We start from the raw sequence: 19228 nt of genomic DNA, 5'->3' as shown, positions 1-19228 counted from the left end.
TATTTGTTCATTTCTTTCCTGTTTTTCCTCAAAGTATTTCATTAAATCTAACTGCTTTTCCAATATTTATTTGTTCATTTCTTTCCTGCTTTACCTCAAAGTATTTCATTAAATCTAACTGCTTTTCCAATATTTATTTGTTCATTTCTTTCCTGTTTTTCCTCGAAGTATTTCATTAAATCTAACTGCTTTTCCAATATTTATTTGTTCATTTCTTTCCTGTTTTTCCTCAAAGTATTTCATTAAATCTAACTGCTTTTCCAATATTTATTTGTTCATTTCTTTCCTGTTTTTCCTCAAAGTATTTAATTAAATCTAACTGCTTTTCCAATATTTATTTGTTCATTTCTTTCCTGTTTTTCCTCAACGTATTTCATTAAATCGTACTGCTTTTCCAATATTTATTTGTTCATTTCTTTCCTGTTTTTCCTCAAAGTATTTCATTAAATCTAACTGCTTTTCCAATATTTATTTGTTCATTTCTTTCCTGTTTTTCCTCAAAGTATTTCATTAAATCTAACTGCCTTTCCAATATTTATTTGTTCATTTCTTTCCTGTTTTTCCTCAAAGTATTTCATTAAATCTAACTGCTTTTCCAATATTTATTTGTTCATTTCTTTCCTGTTTTTCCTCAAAGTATTTCATTAAATCTAACTGCTTTTCCAATATTTATTTGTTCATTTCTTTCCTGTTTTTCCTCAAAGTATTTCATTAAATCTAACTGTTTTTCCAATATTTATTTGTTCATTTCTTTCCTGATTTTCCTCAAAGTATTTCATTAAATCTAACTGCTTTTCCAATATTTATTTGTTCATTTCTTTCCGGTTTTTCCTCGAAGTATTTCATAAAATCTAACTGCTTTTCCAATATTGATTTGTTCATTTCTTTCTTTTCTCTTTCCTGCTTTTCCTCAAAGTATTTCATTAAATCTAACTGCTTTTCCAATATTTATTTGTTCATTTCTTTCTTTTCTCTTTCTTGTTTTTCCTCAAAGTATTTCATAAAATCTAACTGCTTTTCCAATATTTATTTGTTCATTTCTTTCCTGTTTTTCCTCAAAGTATTTCATTAAATCTAACTGCTTTTCCAATATTTATTTGTTCATTTCTTTCCTGTTTTTCCTCAAAATATTTCATTAAATCTAACTGCTTTTCCAATATTTATTTGTTCATTTCTTTCCTGTTTTTCCTCAAAGTATTTCATTAAATCTAACTGCTTTTCCAATATTTATTTGTTCATTTCTTTCCTGTTTTTCCTCAAAGTATTTCATTAAATCTAACTGCTTTTCCAATATTTATTTGTTCATTTCTTTCCTGTTTTTCCTCAAAGTATTTCATTAAATCTAACTGCTTTTCCAATATTTATTTGTTCATTTCTTTCCTGCTTTACCTCGAAGTATTTCATTAAATCTAACTGCTTTTCCAATATTTATTTGTTCATTTCTTTCCTGTTTTTCCTCAAAGTATTTCATTAAATCTAACTGCTTTTCCAATATTTATTTGTTCATTTCTTTCCTGTTTTTCCTCAAAGTATTTCATTAAATCTAACTGCTTTTCCAATATTTATTTGTTCATTTCTTTCCTGTTTTTCCTCAAAGTATTTAATTAAATCTAACTGCTTTTCCAATATTTATTTGTTCATTTCTTTCCTGTTTTTCCTCAAAGTATTTCATTAAATCGTACTGCTTTTCCAATATTTATTTGTTCATTTCTTTCCTGTTTTTCCTCAAAGTATTTCATTAAATCTAACTGCTTTTCCAATATTTATTTGTTCATTTCTTTCTTTTCTCTTTCTTGTTTTTCCTCAAAGTATTTCATAAAATCTAACTGCTTTTCCAATATTTATTTGTTCATTTCTTTCCTGTTTTTCCTCAAAGTATTTCATTAAATCTAACTGCTTTTCCAATATTTATCTGTTCATTTCTTTCCTGTTTTTCCTCAAAGTATTTCATTAAATCTAACTGCTTTTCCAATATTTATTTGTTCATTTCTTTCCTGTTTTTCCTCAAAGTATTTCATTAAATCTAACTGTTTTTCCAATATTTATTTGTTCATTTCTTTCCTGATTTTCCTCAAAGTATTTCATTAAATCTAACTGCTTTTCCAATATTTATTTGTTCATTTCTTTCCGGTTTTTCCTCGAAGTATTTCATAAAATCTAACTGCTTTTCTGATTTGTTCATTTCTTTCTTTTCTCTTTCCTGCTTTTCCTCAAAGTATTTCATTAAATCTAACTGCTTTTCCAATATTTATTTGTTCATTTCTTTCTTTTCTCTTTCTTGTTTTTCCTCAAAGTATTTCATTAAATCTAACTGCTTTTCCAATATTTATTTGTTCATTTCTTTCCTGTTTTTCCTCGAAGTATTTAATTAAATCTAACCGCTTTTCCAATATTTATTTGTTCATTTCTTTCCTGTTTTTCCTCAAAGTATTTCATTAAATCTAACCGCTTTTCCAATATTTATTTGTTCATTTCTTTCCTGTTTTTCCTCAAAGTATTTCATTAAATCTAACTGCTTTTCCAATATTTATTTGTTCATTTCTTTCTTTTCTCTTTCTTGTTTTTCCTCAAAGTATTTCATAAAATCTAACTGCTTTTCCAATATTTATTTGTTCATTTCTTTCCTGTTTTTCCTCGAAGTATTTCATTAAATCTAACTGCTTTTCCAATATTTATTTGTTCATTTCTTTCCTGTTTTTCCTCAAAGTATTTCATTAAATCTAACTGCTTTTCCAATATTTATTTGTTCATTTCTTTCCTGTTTTTCCTCAAAGTATTTCATTAAATCTAACTGCTTTTCCAATATTTATTTGTTCATTTCTTTCTTGTTTTTCCTCGAAGTATTTCATTAAATCTAACTGCTTTTCCAATATTTATTTGTTCATTTCTTTCCTGTTTTTCCTCAAAGTATTTCATTAAATCTAACTGCTTTTCCAATATTTATTTGTTCATTTCTTTCCTGTTTTTCCTCAAAGTATTTCATTAAATCTAACTGCTTTTCCAATATTTATTTGTTCATTTCTTTCCTGTTTTTCCTCAAAATATTTCATTAAATCTAACTGCTTTTCCAATATTTATTTGTTCATTTCTTTCCTGTTTTTCCTCAAAGTATTTCATTAAATCTAACTGCATTTCCAATATTTATTTGTTCATTTCTTTCCTGTTTTTCCTCAAAGTATTTCATTAAATCTAACTGCTTTTCCAATATTTATTTGTTCATTTCTTTCCTGTTTTTCCTCAAAGTATTTCATTAAATCTAACTGCTTTTCCAATATTTATTTGTTCATTTCTTTCCTGCTTTACCTCAAAGTATTTCATTAAATCTAACTGCTTTTCCAATATTTATTTGTTCATTTCTTTCCTGTTTTTCCTCGAAGTATTTCATTAAATCTAACTGCTTTTCCAATATTTATTTGTTCATTTCTTTCCTGTTTTTCCTCAAAGTATTTCATTAAATCTAACTGCTTTTCCAATATTTATTTGTTCATTTCTTTCCTGTTTTTCCTCAAAGTATTTAATTAAATCTAACTGCTTTTCCAATATTTATTTGTTCATTTCTTTCCTGTTTTTCCTCAACGTATTTCATTAAATCGTACTGCTTTTCCAATATTTATTTGTTCATTTCTTTCCTGTTTTTCCTCAAAGTATTTCATTAAATCTAACTGCTTTTCCAATATTTATTTGTTCATTTCTTTCCTGTTTTTCCTCAAAGTATTTCATTAAATCTAACTGCCTTTCCAATATTTATTTGTTCATTTCTTTCCTGTTTTTCCTCAAAGTATTTCATTAAATCTAACTGCTTTTCCAATATTTATTTGTTCATTTCTTTCCTGTTTTTCCTCAAAGTATTTCATTAAATCTAACTGCTTTTCCAATATTTATTTGTTCATTTCTTTCCTGTTTTTCCTCAAAGTATTTCATTAAATCTAACTGTTTTTCCAATATTTATTTGTTCATTTCTTTCCTGATTTTCCTCAAAGTATTTCATTAAATCTAACTGCTTTTCCAATATTTATTTGTTCATTTCTTTCCGGTTTTTCCTCGAAGTATTTCATAAAATCTAACTGCTTTTCCAATATTGATTTGTTCATTTCTTTCTTTTCTCTTTCCTGCTTTTCCTCAAAGTATTTCATTAAATCTAACTGCTTTTCCAATATTTATTTGTTCATTTCTTTCTTTTCTCTTTCTTGTTTTTCCTCAAAGTATTTCATAAAATCTAACTGCTTTTCCAATATTTATTTGTTCATTTCTTTCCTGTTTTTCCTCAAAGTATTTCATTAAATCTAACTGCTTTTCCAATATTTATTTGTTCATTTCTTTCCTGTTTTTCCTCAAAATATTTCATTAAATCTAACTGCTTTTCCAATATTTATTTGTTCATTTCTTTCCTGTTTTTCCTCAAAGTATTTCATTAAATCTAACTGCTTTTCCAATATTTATTTGTTCATTTCTTTCCTGTTTTTCCTCAAAGTATTTCATTAAATCTAACTGCTTTTCCAATATTTATTTGTTCATTTCTTTCCTGTTTTTCCTCAAAGTATTTCATTAAATCTAACTGCTTTTCCAATATTTATTTGTTCATTTCTTTCCTGCTTTACCTCGAAGTATTTCATTAAATCTAACTGCTTTTCCAATATTTATTTGTTCATTTCTTTCCTGTTTTTCCTCAAAGTATTTCATTAAATCTAACTGCTTTTCCAATATTTATTTGTTCATTTCTTTCCTGTTTTTCCTCAAAGTATTTCATTAAATCTAACTGCTTTTCCAATATTTATTTGTTCATTTCTTTCCTGTTTTTCCTCAAAGTATTTAATTAAATCTAACTGCTTTTCCAATATTTATTTGTTCATTTCTTTCCTGTTTTTCCTCAAAGTATTTCATTAAATCGTACTGCTTTTCCAATATTTATTTGTTCATTTCTTTCCTGTTTTTCCTCAAAGTATTTCATTAAATCTAACTGCTTTTCCAATATTTATTTGTTCATTTCTTTCTTTTCTCTTTCTTGTTTTTCCTCAAAGTATTTCATAAAATCTAACTGCTTTTCCAATATTTATTTGTTCATTTCTTTCCTGTTTTTCCTCAAAGTATTTCATTAAATCTAACTGCTTTTCCAATATTTATCTGTTCATTTCTTTCCTGTTTTTCCTCAAAGTATTTCATTAAATCTAACTGCTTTTCCAATATTTATTTGTTCATTTCTTTCCTGTTTTTCCTCAAAGTATTTCATTAAATCTAACTGTTTTTCCAATATTTATTTGTTCATTTCTTTCCTGATTTTCCTCAAAGTATTTCATTAAATCTAACTGCTTTTCCAATATTTATTTGTTCATTTCTTTCCGGTTTTTCCTCGAAGTATTTCATAAAATCTAACTGCTTTTCTGATTTGTTCATTTCTTTCTTTTCTCTTTCCTGCTTTTCCTCAAAGTATTTCATTAAATCTAACTGCTTTTCCAATATTTATTTGTTCATTTCTTTCTTTTCTCTTTCTTGTTTTTCCTCAAAGTATTTCATTAAATCTAACTGCTTTTCCAATATTTATTTGTTCATTTCTTTCCTGTTTTTCCTCGAAGTATTTAATTAAATCTAACCGCTTTTCCAATATTTATTTGTTCATTTCTTTCCTGTTTTTCCTCAAAGTATTTCATTAAATCTAACCGCTTTTCCAATATTTATTTGTTCATTTCTTTCCTGTTTTTCCTCAAAGTATTTCATTAAATCTAACTGCTTTTCCAATATTTATTTGTTCATTTCTTTCTTTTCTCTTTCTTGTTTTTCCTCAAAGTATTTCATAAAATCTAACTGCTTTTCCAATATTTATTTGTTCATTTCTTTCCTGTTTTTCCTCGAAGTATTTCATTAAATCTAACCGCTTTTCCAATATTTATTTGTTCATTTCTTTCCTGTTTTTCCTCAAAGTATTTCATTAAATCTAACCGCTTTTCCAATATTTATTTGTTCATTTCTTTCCTGTTTTTCCTCAAAGTATTTCATTAAATCTAACTGCTTTTCCAATATTTATTTGTTCATTTCTTTCCTGTTTTTCCTCAAAGTATTTCATTAAATCTAACTGCTTTTCCAATATTTATTTGTTCATTTCTTTCTTGTTTTTCCTCAAAGTATTTCATTAAATCTAACTGCTTTTCCAATATTTATTTGTTCATTTCTTTCCTGTTTTTCCTCAAAGTATTTCATAAAATCTAACTGCTTTTCAAATATTTATTTGTTCATTTCTTTCCTGTTTTTCCTCAAAGTATTTCATTAAATCTAACTGCTTTTCCAATATTAATTTGTTCATTTCTTTCCTGTTTTTCCTCAAAGTATTTCATTAAATCTAACTGCTTTTCCAATATTTATTTGTTCATTTCTTTCCTGTTTTTCCTCAAAGTATTTCATTAAATCTAACTGCTTTTCCAATATTTATTTGTTCATTTCTTTCCTGCTTTACCTCGAAGTATTTCATTAAATCTAACTGCTTTTCCAATATTTATTTGTTCATTTCTTTCCTGTTTTTCCTCAAAGTATTTCATTAAATCTAACTGCTTTTCCAATATTTATTTGTTCATTTCTTTCCTGTTTTTCCTCAAAGTATTTCATTAAATCTAACTGCTTTTCCAATATTTATTTGTTCATTTCTTTCCTGTTTTTCCTCAAAGTATTTCATTAAATCTAACTGCTTTTCCAATATTTATTTGTTCATTTCTTTCCTGTTTTTCCTCAAAGTATTTCATTAAATCTAACTGCTTTTCCAATATTTATTTGTTCATTTCTTTCCTGCTTTACCTCGAAGTATTTCATTTAATCTAACTGCTTTTCCAATATTTATTTGTTCATTTCTTTCCTGTTTTTCCTCAAAGTATTTCATTAAATCTAACTGCTTTTCCAATATTTATTTGTTCATTTCTTTCCTGTTTTTCCTCAAAGTATTTCATTAAATCTAACTGCTGTTCCAATATTTATTTGTTCATTCCTTTCCTGTTTTTCCTCAAAGTATTTCATTAAATCTAACTGCTTTTCCAATATTTATTTGTTCATTTCTTTCCTGTTTTTCCTCAAAGTATTTCATTAAATCTAACTGCTTTTCCAATATTTATTTGTTCATTTCTTTCCTGTTTTTCCTCAAAGTATTTCATTAAATCTAACTGCTTTTCCAATATTTATTTGTTCATTTCTTTCCTGTTTTTCCTCAAAGTATTTCATTAAATCTAACTGCTTTTCCAATATTTATTTGTTCATTTCTTTCTTTTCTCTTTCCTGCTTTTCCTCAAAGTATTTCATTAAATCTAACTGCTTTTCCAATATTTATTTGTTCATTTCTTTCTTTTCTCTTTCTTGTTTTTCCTAAAAGTATTTCATAAAATCTAACTGCTTTTCAAATATTTATTTGTTCATTTCTTTCCTGTTTTTCCTCGAAGTATTTCATTAAATCTAACTGCTTTTCCAATATTTATTTGTTCATTTCTTTCCTGTTTTTCCTCAAAGTATTTCATTAAATCTAACTGCTTTTCCAATATTTATTTGTTCATTTCTTTCCTGTTTTTCCTCAAAGTATTTCATTAAATCTAACTGCTTTTCCAATATTTATTTGTTCATTTCTTTCCTGTTTTTCCTCAAAGTATTTCATTAAATCTAACTGCTTTTCCAATATTTATTTGTTCATTTCTTTCCTGTTTTTCCTCAAAGTATTTCATTAAATCTAACTGCTTTTCCAATATTTATTTGTTCATTTCTTTCTTGTTTTTCCTCGAAGTATTTCATTAAATCTAACTGCTTTTCCAATATTTATTTGTTCATTTCTTTCCTGTTTTTCCTCAAAGTATTTCATTAAATCTAACTGCTTTTCCAATATTTATTTGTTCATTTCTTTCCTGTTTTTCCTCAAAGTATTTCATTAAATCTAACTGCTTTTCCAATATTTATTTGTTCATTTCTTTCCTGTTTTTCCTCAAAATATTTCATTAAATCTAACTGCTTTTCCAATATTTATTTGTTCATTTCTTTCCTGTTTTTCCTCAAAGTATTTCATTAAATCTAACTGCTTTTCCAATATTTATTTGTTCATTTCTTTCCTGTTTTTCCTCAAAGTATTTCATTAAATCTAACTGCTTTTCCAATATTTATTTGTTCATTTCTTTCCTGTTTTTCCTCAAAGTATTTCATTAAATCTAACTGCTTTTCCAATATTTATTTGTTCATTTCTTTCCTGCTTTACCTCGAAGTATTTCATTAAATCTAACTGCTTTTCCAATATTTATTTGTTCATTTCTTTCCTGTTTTTCCTCAAAGTATTTCATTAAATCTAACTGCTTTTCCAATATTTATTTGTTCATTTCTTTCCTGTTTTTCCTCAAAGTATTTCATTAAATCTAACTGCTTTTCCAATATTTATTTGTTCATTTCTTTCCTGTTTTTCCTCAAAGTATTTAATTAAATCTAACTGCTTTTCCAATATTTATTTGTTCATTTCTTTCCTGTTTTTCCTCAAAGTATTTCATTAAATCGTACTGCTTTTCCAATATTTATTTGTTCATTTCTTTCCTGTTTTTCCTCAAAGTATTTCATTAAATCTAACTGCTTTTCCAATATTTATTTGTTCATTTCTTTCCTGTTTTTCCTCAAAGTATTTCATTAAATCTAACTGCCTTTCCAATATTTATTTGTTCATTTCTTTCCTGTTTTTCCTCAAAGTATTTCATTAAATCTAACTGCTTTTCCAATATTTATCTGTTCATTTCTTTCCTGTTTTTCCTCAAAGTATTTCATTAAATCTAACTGCTTTTCCAATATTTATTTGTTCATTTCTTTCCTGTTTTTCCTCAAAGTATTTCATTAAATCTAACTGTTTTTCCAATATTTATTTGTTCATTTCTTTCCTGATTTTCCTCAAAGTATTTCATTAAATCTAACTGCTTTTCCAATATTTATTTGTTCATTTCTTTCCGGTTTTTCCTCGAAGTATTTCATAAAATCTAACTGCTTTTCTGATTTGTTCATTTCTTTCTTTTCTCTTTCCTGCTTTTCCTCAAAGTATTTCATTAAATCTAACTGCTTTTCCAATATTTATTTGTTCATTTCTTTCTTTTCTCTTTCTTGTTTTTCCTCAAAGTATTTCATAAAATCTAACTGCTTTTCCAATATTTATTTGTTCATTTCTTTCCTGTTTTTCCTCGAAGTATTTAATTAAATCTAACCGCTTTTCCAATATTTATTTGTTCATTTCTTTCCTGTTTTTCCTCAAAGTATTTCATTAAATCTAACCGCTTTTCCAATATTTATTTGTTCATTTCTTTCCTGTTTTTCCTCAAAGTATTTCATTAAATCTAACTGCTTTTCCAATATTTATTTGTTCATTTCTTTCCTGTTTTTCCTCAAAGTATTTCATTAAATCTAGCTGCTTTTCCAATATTTATTTGTTCATTTCTTTCTTGTTTTTCCTCAAAGTATTTCATTAAATCTAACTGCTTTTCCAATATTTATTTGTTCATTTCTTTCCTGTTTTTCCTCAAAGTATTTCATTAAATCTAACTGCTTTTCCAATATTTATTTGTTCATTTCTTTCTTGTTTTTCCTCAAAGTATTTCATTAAATCTAACTGCTTTTCCAATATTTATTTGTTCATTTCTTTCCTGTTTTTCCTCAAAGTATTTCATTAAATCTAACTGCTTTTCCAATATTTATTTGTTCATTTCTTTCCTGTTTTTCCTCAAAGTATTTCATTAAATCTAACTGCTTTTCCAATATTTATTTGTTCATTTCTTTCCTGTTTTTCCTCGAAGTATTTAATAAAATCTAACTGCTTTTCCAATATTTATTTGTTCATTTCTTTCCTGTTTTTCCTCGAAGTATTTAATAAAATCTAACTGCTTTTCCAATATTTATTTGTTCATTTCTTTCCTGTTTTTCCTCAAAGTATTTCATTAAATCTAACTGCTTTTCCAATATTTATTTTTTCATTTCTTTCCTGTTTTTCCTCAAAGTATTTCATTAAATCTAACTGCTTTTCCAATATTTATTTGTTCATTTCTTTCCTGTTTTTCCTCAAAGTATTTCATTAAATCTAACTGCTTTTCCAATATTTATTTGTTCATTTCTTTCCTGTTTTTCCTCAAAGTATTTCATTAAATCTAACTGCTTTTCCAATATTTATTTGTTCATTTCTTTCCTGCTTTACCTCGAAGTATTTCATTAAATCTAACTGCTTTTCCAATATTTATTTGTTCATTTCTTTCTTTTCTCTTTCCTGCTTTTCCTCAAAGTATTTCATTAAATCTAACTGCTTTTCCAATATTTATTTGTTCATTTCTTTCTTTTCTCTTTCTTGTTTTTCCTCAAAGTATTTCATAAAATCTAACTGCTTTTCAAATATTTATTTGTTCATTTCTTTCCTGTTTTTCCTCGAAGTATTTCATTAAATCTAACTGCTTTTCCAATATTTATTTGTTCATTTCTTTCCTGTTTTTCCTCAAAGTATTTCATTAAATCTAACTGCTTTTCCAATATTTATTTGTTCATTTCTTTCCTGTTTTTCCTCAAAGTATTTCATTAAATCTAACTGCTTTTCCAATATTTATTTGTTCATTTCTTTCCTGTTTTTCCTCAAAGTATTTCATTAAATCTAACTGCTTTTCCAATATTTATTTGTTCATTTCTTTCCTGTTTTTCCTCAAAGTATTTCATTAAATCTAACTGCTTTTCCAATATTTATTTGTTCATTTCTTTCTTGTTTTTCCTCGAAGTATTTCATTAAATCTAACTGCTTTTCCAATATTTATTTGTTCATTTCTTTCCTGTTTTTCCTCAAAGTATTTCATTAAATCTAACTGCTTTTCCAATATTTATTTGTTCATTTCTTTCCTGTTTTTCCTCAAAGTATTTCATTAAATCTAACTGCTTTTCCAATATTTATTTGTTCATTTCTTTCTTGTTTTTCCTCAAAGTATTTCATTAAATCTAACTGCTTTTCCAATATTTATTTGTTCATTTCTTTCCTGTTTCTCCTCAAAGTATTTCATTAAATCTAACTGCATTTCCAATATTTATTTGTTCATTTCTTTCTTGTTTTTCCTCAAAGTATTTCATTAAATCTAACTGCTTTTCCAATATTTATTTGTTCATTTCTTTCCTGTTTTTCCTCAAAGTATTTCATTAAATCTAACTGCTTTTCCAATATTTATTTGTTCATTTCTTTCCTGTTTTTCCTCAAAGTATTTCATTAAATCTAACTGCTTTTCCAATATTTATTTATTCATTTCTTTCCTGTTTTTCCTCAAAGTATTTCATTAAATCTAACTGCTTTTCCAATATTTATTTGTTCATTTCTTTCCTGCTTTACCTCGAAGTATTTCATTAAATCTAACTGCTTTTCCAATATTTATTTGTTCATTTCTGTCTTTTCTCTTTCTTGTTTTTCCTCAAAGTATTTCATAAAATCTAACTGCTTTTCAAATATTTATTTGTTCATTTCTTTCTTGTTTTTCCTCAAAGTATTTCATTAAATTTAACTGCTTCATTAAATTTAACTGCTTCATTAAATTTAACCTTTACTGTAGATTAGGAGGTTAGTTTCAGTTAGTGCTAAAATATCTGGGGAGTTTAATAGAGGAAATAATGTTGGCTTTAAGCCCTTGGATCTTCGTGAATGTAAGTTTCAAAGGAGGAGATGAATAAGCTGCTTTTCTAGGTGTCTCATTTGAATTTGTTTGTATTCTTATTTTAGTAATTGATCTATTTTTTAAACAGCAAAAAATACTGAAATTTTAAAAGAATTTTCTTTAATTTTAGATAAATTTCAGGGGTTTTATTTAAGAAAAATATTAGTCAGGAGTAATTTTTATCAAATTTAGAAATAGTAACCAAAACGAATACTTACATTGATGACCTTTATCAAAATTCCTTTACGTGGAATGATAGCATCATCTCTTGTGTCACATACAAATTCATGCTTAAAAAATAAAATATGTAACTACAATAAATATAAAACAGCAAAATTTTTTGATCATAAACAATTACTAATTTATTTATTTGATAGTATTTAGAATAGCAATATATTAAAATGACACATGAAAGACAGTGATTTTCATCATTCTAGTAGGAATACAAAAATAAAAAAAAATTTTTTTTGTAGAGTTCTGTCCCTTGTTTAGAATTATCAGAGACAAAGGATTCAATTTATTTTCGCTGGTTTCTGTCATAATTGGCACAACTGGATCGGCCATGTATTACATACTGTTATGTATGACTAACGATATCGGCAGACTTTTTATCCGGTGCTACAGATTATTTCATTCTCAACTTTTCTAATCCATATCGACCTTGTATTAGGCTACATCTCATCTTTTATATCGGGTGTTCTCAACAAATTTAATAATTATGATTTAATTTCAGAAACATTTGCAGGTTTAATAGCTGTTTCTATTGGTGGATTTGAGAGAACTGCAGACCATCAATGACTAGAAAGCATTGAAAGAGTTAACATGAAGTGTGATGATTTAAAAAGTTGCAAATCTTTACAGCAACTCTGTGCTCCTTGAAAACTATGAGATGTGAGCTGGCAAATTATGATTTAGACGTGAGAAGCTGGAAAAAAAATCTGCGCTAAGATTCAGAGAATGTAAACCTTAGATGCATATCAGAGTAGTGATTATGAAGAAAACGTTGATTGCAAAGCAAAGGTTCACAACTCACTAGCACAAGAAAGCAGTTTTTCTGCAAAAGAAACTCCTTAACAAGATTGGGTCTCAGGGCAACTTTTTAAGAATGAGTTGTATTCTGTAAAAGAGATGCACTTTGAATTTTGAGAATGCATCAATTGTGTTTTTTCTTTGCTTTCTCGAACATCCTGATACTGAAAAGGATAAAGTAACATATATAATACTAAAACTCTATGGATCTTGTATGTTTGCAATCAGATTTCCGGTTTTCAACATCCGGTTGCGCATGCGTAAATAGCAACGTCTTCAATCCGTTATTCCAATTCCGGAATTTTTATATCGCTTTTAATACAAACAATTTCATTTAATTTGATCAAATAGTTTTTTGTTTTTTTTTAACGGCTAAAAACATTCAACTTCGTAAAGTCTGTCGCAGTTTCAAAAAAACTTCTCCCTTTTAAAAAACAAAAGTAAACAAACAAGAAAAACAACACTCATTATTAATAGAAGCAGCGGCGGTGAAAGAAAACACCTCTCACTTTCCCTCTAATAGATTTCAACACTCCTACTCCCTCTGTTTTCGTTACGTACGCGAGAAATCTTTAATTCATGTCATTATAAATAAATAATTTTATAAAATCAACCGTAGTTTTTTGTTTTTTTTTTAACGGCTAAAAACATTCAACTTCGTAAAGTCTGTCGCAGTTTCAAAAAAACTTCTCCCTTTTAAAAAACAAAAGTAAACAAACAAGAAAAACAACACTCATTATTAATAGAAGCAGCGGCGGTGAAAGAAAACACCTCTCACTTTCACTCTCATAGATTTCAACACTCCTACTCCCTCTGTTTTCGTTACGTACGCGAGAAATAGTTACGTGTATGTGTGAGAGAGAGAAAAAGGGAGCGATGTAAAACTGGATAGAGTTATCCCTCTTAACTAATGCAGACCTTTTTACTAGAGGGCGTTATTACAAAAAGATTTTGGATTGCCTTTGCCTCAGAATTTACCTAATGTGATTCACATAAATAGAGCCATAATGGATGAGCAAAGTTACAATATAGCAGAGCAAATGACATATGTAAAGACACATCAACATTTATTAAATGACGAACAATCGATCATCTACAACTTTATATGCAGTTGCTTAAACACAGACTCTTCTTCATTGATTTTCATCGATGCTCCAGGAGGCACAGGAAAGACCTTCTTAATAAAACTTCTTCTTTCAAAAGTAAGGAGCTTAGGACAAATTGCACTGGCGGTAGCATCATCAGGTATTGCTGCAACATTGATGCCTGGTGGTCGCACTGCTCATTCCAGATTCAAGCTTCCTCTCAATGTAAGAGAAAATGATGTTTGTAATTTTGATAAACAATCAGAAACAGCCAACTTGATAAGGGCAGCAAAACTTATTATTTGGGACGAATGTCCAATGATAAGAAGGGAGAGTTTAGAGACGTTCGATAGGACTCTCAAGGATATATGTGGAAACAATGAAACATTCGGAGGGATATTGACGGTGTGCAGTGGTGACTTCAGGCAACTACTACCAGTCATAAAAAGAGGAAATGATGCTGACATTTACAATGCTTGCATCAAAGAGTCGTTTTTGTGGCGTAAATTTAAGAAATTTTATTTAAAACAAAACATGAGAGTTCAAGATGATGATGATGAATACTCTAAATTTATTATAAAGATTGGTGAAGACAAACTTGAAAAAAATGAAAATGGTGAGATTGAACTGCCTGAAGATTTGATAATCCGTGCAGATAATGTTGACCAATGCATTGAATACATTTATCCTTCGTTTGACAATCTAGAAATGTTTGCGGAAAATTGCATATTAGTACCATTTAATGATACAGTTAGAGCAATAAATCATAATTGTATTGAAAAATTTCCTGGACAAGTCAAAGAATATTTGTCATTTAATTCTGTTCTTGAAGGAACAGAAGCTACACATTACCCAACAGAATTTCTTGATTCGATAGAGTTATCAGGATTACCTCCACATAAACTTGAACTCAAGAAAGGAGCTCCAATCATATGTATGAGGAATATTGATCCACCACGCTTATTTAATGGTACAAGACTAATAATAGAGGAGCTGTATAATAATTTGATTGTTGCTAAAATTATTGCATCAGTTTGAAGGAGAAATCGTTTTAATTCCAAGATTGAAAATGGTCTTATCTGAAGGTGACAATATTCCGTTTGCCAGAGTCCAGTTTCCTATACAATTAGCATTTGCTATGACTATTCATAAGTCTCAAGGACAGACCTTACATAAAGTTTTAGTTTATCTAGACAAACCTGTCTTTCAACATGGTCAACTATATGTTGCACTCAGTAGAGTTAAGCGAAAGGAAAACATAAAAGTTTTTTTAAAACACTCAAATTGTACAAAAAATGTTGTAAATAGAAAAGTATTGTCTTAGTTTTAGTGACCTTATTATTAGCATATGAATACAATATTTATTTTCTGTGCAATAAGTGCTTAAGCACCCGTGCTTTTCAGCGATACATATTCAATAAAATAAATTGATTAATATAATTAATCTGGATATAAGAGAGTTAGAACCTGATAAGAAGTCTCAATTAAGCAAAAGGATAACAAAAGTTTTCTTTAAAAAAAATTAATTGTACAAAAAATGTAAATAGAAAAGAATTGTCTTAATTTTATTGACCTTATTATTAACATACAAATTAAATATTTTACACAATGGGTACTGAATGTTTGCTTAAATTAAATGAAAAAAGTTACATTTTATTTTCATTTTCTATTTAAAAAGCCATTATTAACATGTGGAGAGTGTTTTTTTTATTATTCTGTACTTTCAACTAACAATTTCATTTAAAAGATGATATATCAAAATTTGAATTTAACTATAATAAGGATTATGATACCTGTTCAGTACATATTTACCTATAAGTATGACCAACCACTTATAATTCAGTAACTGTAATTTAAAAAAAAATAACAATTATAATAAACAGAACGACTCATAGAAATCTATCTATATTCTTTTTTCATTTTAATATACTTTCATAGAAATGCTTCTGTTATGTAAAAAAAAACTATTTTCTTTATGCCACAAGTGTCATGCTCATACATGAATTCCATAGCTAATATAACGTACTGACCCAACGGGTCACGGGTGGTCTAGTATTTTATAGAAGTAGACATTATAGAATTTTAGAATAAAAATCTCTAAAAAGAAATTTAAAAAAAGCATTTTTAAAAAAACTGACATAAATCAAGAAAAAATATTAAATGTGAATAAAAAAATTATAAAGACGTTATAAATTAAGGCATTTTCAGTGATGTTGACAATTTTTTAATTTAATGAGTCCTAGGGGTTAGAAAACTGATTTTAATGGTTCCTAAAAAATTCTATGAATCACTGTTGCAATTCCAAACATGTCTCCATTTATGTTGAAAAAATATTTATTACTTTGTGTGTTCACTATATCCCATCCTCATGTGATGTTATTAAAGCCATCCATAGAAAGTTTTTCGTAAGTCACGGATATTTGAAAAGCATTTTTCTGCTGATAATAACTGGAAGATGTCAAAATGTCTTGGTTGGTCAATTAACCACTCTTCCCACATTGTGTTTGAAAAATCAAGAGGATGATGTCAAAATGTCTTGGTTGGTCAATTAACCACTCTTCCCACATTGTGTTTGAAAAATCAAGAGGATGATGTCAAAATGTCTTGGTTGGTCAATTAACCACTCTTCCCACATTGTGTTTGAAAAATCAAGAGGATGATGTCAAAATGTCTTGGTTGGTCAATTAACCACTCTTCCCACATTGTGTTTGAAAAATCAAGAGGATGATGTCAAAATGTCTTGGTTGGTCAATTAACCACTCTTCCCACATTGTGTTTGAAAAATCAAGAGGAAGATGTCAAAATGTCTTGGTTGGTCAATTAACCACTCTTCCCACATTGTGTTTGAAAAATCAAGAGGATGATGTCAAAATGTCTTGGTTGGTCAATTAACCACTCTTCCCACATTGTGTTTGAAAAATCAAGAGGAAGATGTCAAAATGTCTTGGTTGGTCAATTAACCACTCTTCCCACATTGTGTTTGAAAAATCAAGAGGAAGATGTCAAAATGTCTTGGTTGGTCAATTAACCACTCTTCCCACATGGTGTTTGAAAAATCAAGAGGATGATGTCAAAATGTCTTGGTTGGTCAATTAACCACTCTTCCCACATTGTGTTTGAAAAATCAAGAGGAAGATGTCAAAATGTCTTGGTTGGTCAATTAACCACTCTTCCCACATTGTGTTTGAAAAATCAAGAGGAAGATGTCAAAATGTCTTGGTTGGTCAATTAACCACTCTTCCCACATTGTGTTTGAAAAATCAAGAGGAAGATGTCAAAATGTCTTGGTTGGTTAATTAACCACTCTTCCCACATTGTGTTTGAAAAATCAAGAGGATGATGTCCAGCACTAGTTAGCAAGTTTGGCATCAAATAGGGTAGTCAAAGTTTCTTCAAGTGAGAAAAATAGAAAAAACAAGACAACTTCTAACTTTCTTTGTAGAAAAACATAATTTTAGTGAATAGTTTTTGTGCGTAGAAAGAATATTTCAATATTTGTAGCTCATACATGAACAAGACAAATAGTGGCAAGCTTAGCTCTTTACATCAAAGTCTTTCCAAAACTGAGAGGTGAGTTTGGTATGAGAACTCAATTTGAGCTCATATCTCTGACTGATATGGCAAGCAAAAAAGAATACAACTAAATTTTATCAAGTATTTTATCCATTAAGCCACAGATTCTTGCAGACACTCTTCTGGAGGTTGAAGGTTCAATCCTCAGTGTGGATAACACTCAAAATACAAATGAGAATCACTTAGGACTTCTACCCAATTATAGCTAATAGAACAAGAGCATGCTACCCCCATGGGTTAAATTCCTGAATTTGACAGAAAGATTCCAGATTTCTGAAGAAGGTAAGAGGCAACATCGATTAAAAGATTGTGAAAATAAAACTCAAGATTAGAACAGTAGTCAAAAGAATCCAAATAATATCAATAATCAATCTTCATCTTTGCCAAAACCAAAACCAAGAAATTATAATAAAGATTAATTCACTACCCCCCCCCCCCCCAGAATAAGAGCTGAAACAATGCAAATTTACATAAAGGTTAAAGATGAACTTTGTGAAGCTAAAATGGTAAGAAAACTTTATTTGATGAAAAAAAGTTAAAATCATATCAAACTCATTCATTGATATTGAAATGTGTTTTTTTTTTGTTTCTTTTTTACACAGGCATCACACAATTATCAAGGCCAAGAGGCCACTCAAGGATAAGGGTTGAAGAGTGTACAGTAGAAATTGGAAAATATAGTAATCATTAGTAATGAAAATTCGGTAAATTTGTTAACTTATATGGAACGGCTCATCAAGAACTTATTTATGTTAGACTTGAAGACAACCATATTGTAGTCAGCCGGAAAGCAGGAAAACGGAAGACAATTCCACAGGCGTGCAGTTCTAAGAAAAAAGCTTTGTTCATGGAATCTACGTTTAGGTTTAGGCACAGATAAAGAGTGGGGAGAATTATTGATAGTGTTTACAGCTAGACAAGTGTTTCTTGTGAAAGTTTGGTGAAGGGGGACCATAGACTGAAGCTCAGTCGAACACTTTCCATGAAAATAACGATATATCAGAGACAAACTCGCAACATCTCTTCTGTGAGATAGAGGTTGCAGGGAAGAGAAAAGGACATCTCCTACGAGGCTACGAAGTCTATTTTGAATTACATGATAAGGCTGTCCCCTTTTCATGTAAGTATAAAAATAGAGAGATTTAGTTAAAATGAAAATGAAATAGCATAGACGAAATTCGAACCTCGTAATTTAGGTTTAGAAATAGATTACAAGAGAGAATTAGCAAATGGAATGTGAAAACAAACCATTGTTTAGCTTAGAGATAAAATAGTTTCAAGAAAAGAATGTGCGTTATCAATTCTGTTATGAAAATTCAATTGAGGAATGCAACTATAGGATAATTTAATAAACATGTTTTTAACATATTGGAAATATAGGTTACTGGGAATATAGGTTAAAATTCCTTTTGTAAACAAAGGAAAAAGTTTTGGACACGCATTTCCAGAACACGTGAAAGAAGACACATGTTTTAACATGTGCATGACGTCGTGGAAAACGGGAAGTTCTCGATATAGTTAGAAACTTTAGAGAACTGGGGGAGACGGAGAGAGAGTCTGAGGATGACAGACGACAGTCCAGATGGGATTCGAACGTCTAGAAGCGAGACGGTTATTTTTGAAACTTAGAATGTGAAGCTTTGAATTCTTGACTCAGAAAACCACGACCGGTCGGGAGAAGAAATAAACCCATCATGTGTTTTTATAAACGTCGTCTTTGTGTTGTAATTCTACCAAAAGGTAAAGTGAAAATTGTTATTATATGTCTTGTATATCATGTGTTTTAAAATGTCTTTACATACATGTCTCGACATCTCATATCTACAATGTGAACACTAAGACTGTCTGAACACTGTTTCATCACTCAAAGAGCTTCTATTACACTTCTAAGTA

General features: G+C 28.4%; 1 protein-coding gene across 2 annotated transcripts in view; it reads right to left on the bottom strand.

Moving 5' to 3' along the window:
• LOC145276868 (sorting and assembly machinery component 50 homolog) overlaps nt 1–19228 on the bottom strand; it is a 394045-nt gene that overhangs the window by 95966 nt on the left and 278851 nt on the right. For both annotated transcript variants that reach the window (XM_080128269.1, XM_080128270.1), the window contains exon 9: nt 11867–11938. In XM_080128269.1, the coding sequence (XP_079984395.1) occupies nt 11867–11938 (72 nt within the window). The remainder of the gene's footprint in view (nt 1–11866; nt 11939–19228) is intronic.

Source organism: Euprymna scolopes, chromosome 5 (genome assembly GCF_053919585.1).
Source record: "Euprymna scolopes isolate OS-2025 chromosome 5, ASM5391958v1, whole genome shotgun sequence".
NCBI classification, from domain to species: Eukaryota; Metazoa; Mollusca; class Cephalopoda; order Sepiida; family Sepiolidae; genus Euprymna; species Euprymna scolopes.
The sequence above is the reverse complement of the archived record's forward strand: the minus strand, read 5'-3'. Positions and strand labels throughout refer to the sequence as shown.